At 41.4% G+C, this 2,137-nt stretch overlaps 1 protein-coding gene across 1 annotated transcript in view; it reads left to right on the forward strand.

Moving 5' to 3' along the window:
- The window catches only part of ABCB10 (ATP binding cassette subfamily B member 10), a 58,934-nt gene that overhangs the window by 45,544 nt on the left and 11,253 nt on the right, over nt 1-2,137 (forward strand). Inside the window, exon 9 of the mRNA XM_007938520.2 lies at nt 1,518-1,597. Within this exon, the coding sequence (XP_007936711.1) occupies nt 1,518-1,597 (80 nt within the window). The remainder of the gene's footprint in view (nt 1-1,517; nt 1,598-2,137) is intronic.

Raw genomic sequence — 2,137 nt, forward strand, 5'->3', positions numbered from 1 at the left:
GTTGCATCTAGATGGCAGCTTGCTAGCTTTTAAGACCCCAGTCACTACTCACCATAGTAGGAGGTGGAACAATGTTTTGTATAGTATGTTATGCCAATTGAGCTTGATGTCCCCTGCGACTATGGTCCCAACCTCTGGCATTTCTTAACAGTCATTGGTATTATCACCACTAAGCACTTACTGAATACACTTAATGTGTGGAATTAAGTCTGTTAGTTCAAGTCACAGAGATAGGATCTAATCATTTAAAACAGTAACACTGTATCAATCAGATTCTGAGTTGAAGACAGCAGATTCTCCTCTAACTTTATGCAGAAAGGGTGTTTAAGGAGTAATAAAAAGCTCAAGAATCACTGGCAGGGTTGACAAAATAGATTGTAGGTTGAAGTTCTAGGACAGTTCCCAAGACTTCACTGAAGAACTAGGCCTTCAAGGTAGTTGTTGAACTGACAAGGTCAGGAAGCAGCATAATTAGGCCACCACTAGCACAGGTGACCATCACTCATCTGTCAGTTTGTTGCTCTGTGGTGGCTTATGTGTTGCTGTGATGCTGGAAGCTGTGGCACCAGTATTTCAAATACCACCATGGTTACCAAGGTTGAACAGGTTTCAGCAGAGCTTTCAGAATAAGACAGACTAGGAAGAAGGATGTGGCCAGGTCCACTTCTGAAAAAACTGGCCACTGAAAAGCTTATGAACAGCATGGAAATACTGTCTGGGTTAGTGCCAGAAAATGAGCACCTCAGGTTGGGAGTCATGCAAAATACGACTGGGGAAAATCTGCCTCATCAATGTAGAGGGGACCATAATAACGTAGATGGAGTAAAGCTTTCAGGACCTTTATTTGCTGATGTGGCAAGACTCAAAATGAGAAGAAACAGCTGCAAACATCTATTAATAATTGGAACATGGAAGGTGTGATGTATGAATCTAGGAAAACTGGAAGTTGTAAAAATGAAATGGAATGCATAAAGATTGATACCCTAGGCATCAGTGAGCTGAAATGGACTGGTGCTGGCCATTTTTAATCAGACAATCATACGGTGTACTATGCTGGGAATGACAAATTGAAGAATGGCATCATATTCATCATTAAAAAGAACATTTCAAGGTCTATCCTGAAGTACACTGCTGTCAGTGATAGGATAATTTCCATACCTCACAACTTACCTCTCTCCCACAGAAGTCTATTCTGGATCAAAGCTGTGCTATAACTCGAGGTAGCTATAAGGGAATTGGAAAGCTCTCTCCAACCTCTGAGGTATAGGGAGGCAAGCAAAGTGGATAAACTAAGGGTAGTCATTTAACCACTTCAGGGACTTATTAGACTTGGATAATCCAGCAATCCCTTTTTTGCTATAAAATCTCATGAAATATGCTATTTATATATTCTGTGTAGAGATTTTGAGTGTACTTTTAGTCTTTAGAAACCTGAGTCTGGAGTTTTCCTACCAAATTCTTCCTCTGTTTGTATTAATCTCATGATGCTCAGTGACCCTTTCTTTCTTTTCAATAAGGAACTATCAGTCTTGATGGTTGTGACATCCGTCAGCTAAATCCAGTCTGGCTGAGATCCAAGATTGGCACAGTGAGTCAGGTAAGAAGGGAGTGTTAGGTTTTTATTACACATTCTTTTTATATTGCTTCTGTCATTTATTTTCTTCTTCTCTTAAGCCTCTCCAGAGAGAAGGAATGGAAGTTTTCCAAACTCATCTTGCTTGGCAGGCTGTTTAGGTGTAAAAAATAATGGTGTTTCCTAAAAACAGTAAGCACTTCAACCAGTTGAAACACTGACTTTTTATCAAAAGCTAGGGAATGGCATTACTATCAGACAATCTAGAAAATTTTTTTATCTTACTTCCTCTTCCCCAGTTTCCCATTTTCATTATTAGCCAGTCTATTCTACCCCAGGGTTACAGGTGAGGAGAGACAACTCAGGGACGCCCAAAGTAGCAGGCGGGAAGAGCAGGAGAAAGGGTATTAAAAGCCAGGAAGCCAGAGAGAAGAGCAATCAGCCAAAGGGATTAGGTGAGGAGAGGAAACTCAGGCCCGCCCAGAGTAGCAGGCCAGAAGAACAGGAGAAAGGGGATAAAAAGCCAGGAACCCGGACAGAGCAGACAGCCCCAGGGACAACTCA

This window comes from Orycteropus afer, unplaced genomic scaffold, assembly GCF_000298275.1.
Source record: "Orycteropus afer afer isolate SDZICR_OR568_19922 unplaced genomic scaffold, OryAfe1.0 scaffold00050, whole genome shotgun sequence".
NCBI lineage: Eukaryota > Metazoa > Chordata > Mammalia > Tubulidentata > Orycteropodidae > Orycteropus > Orycteropus afer.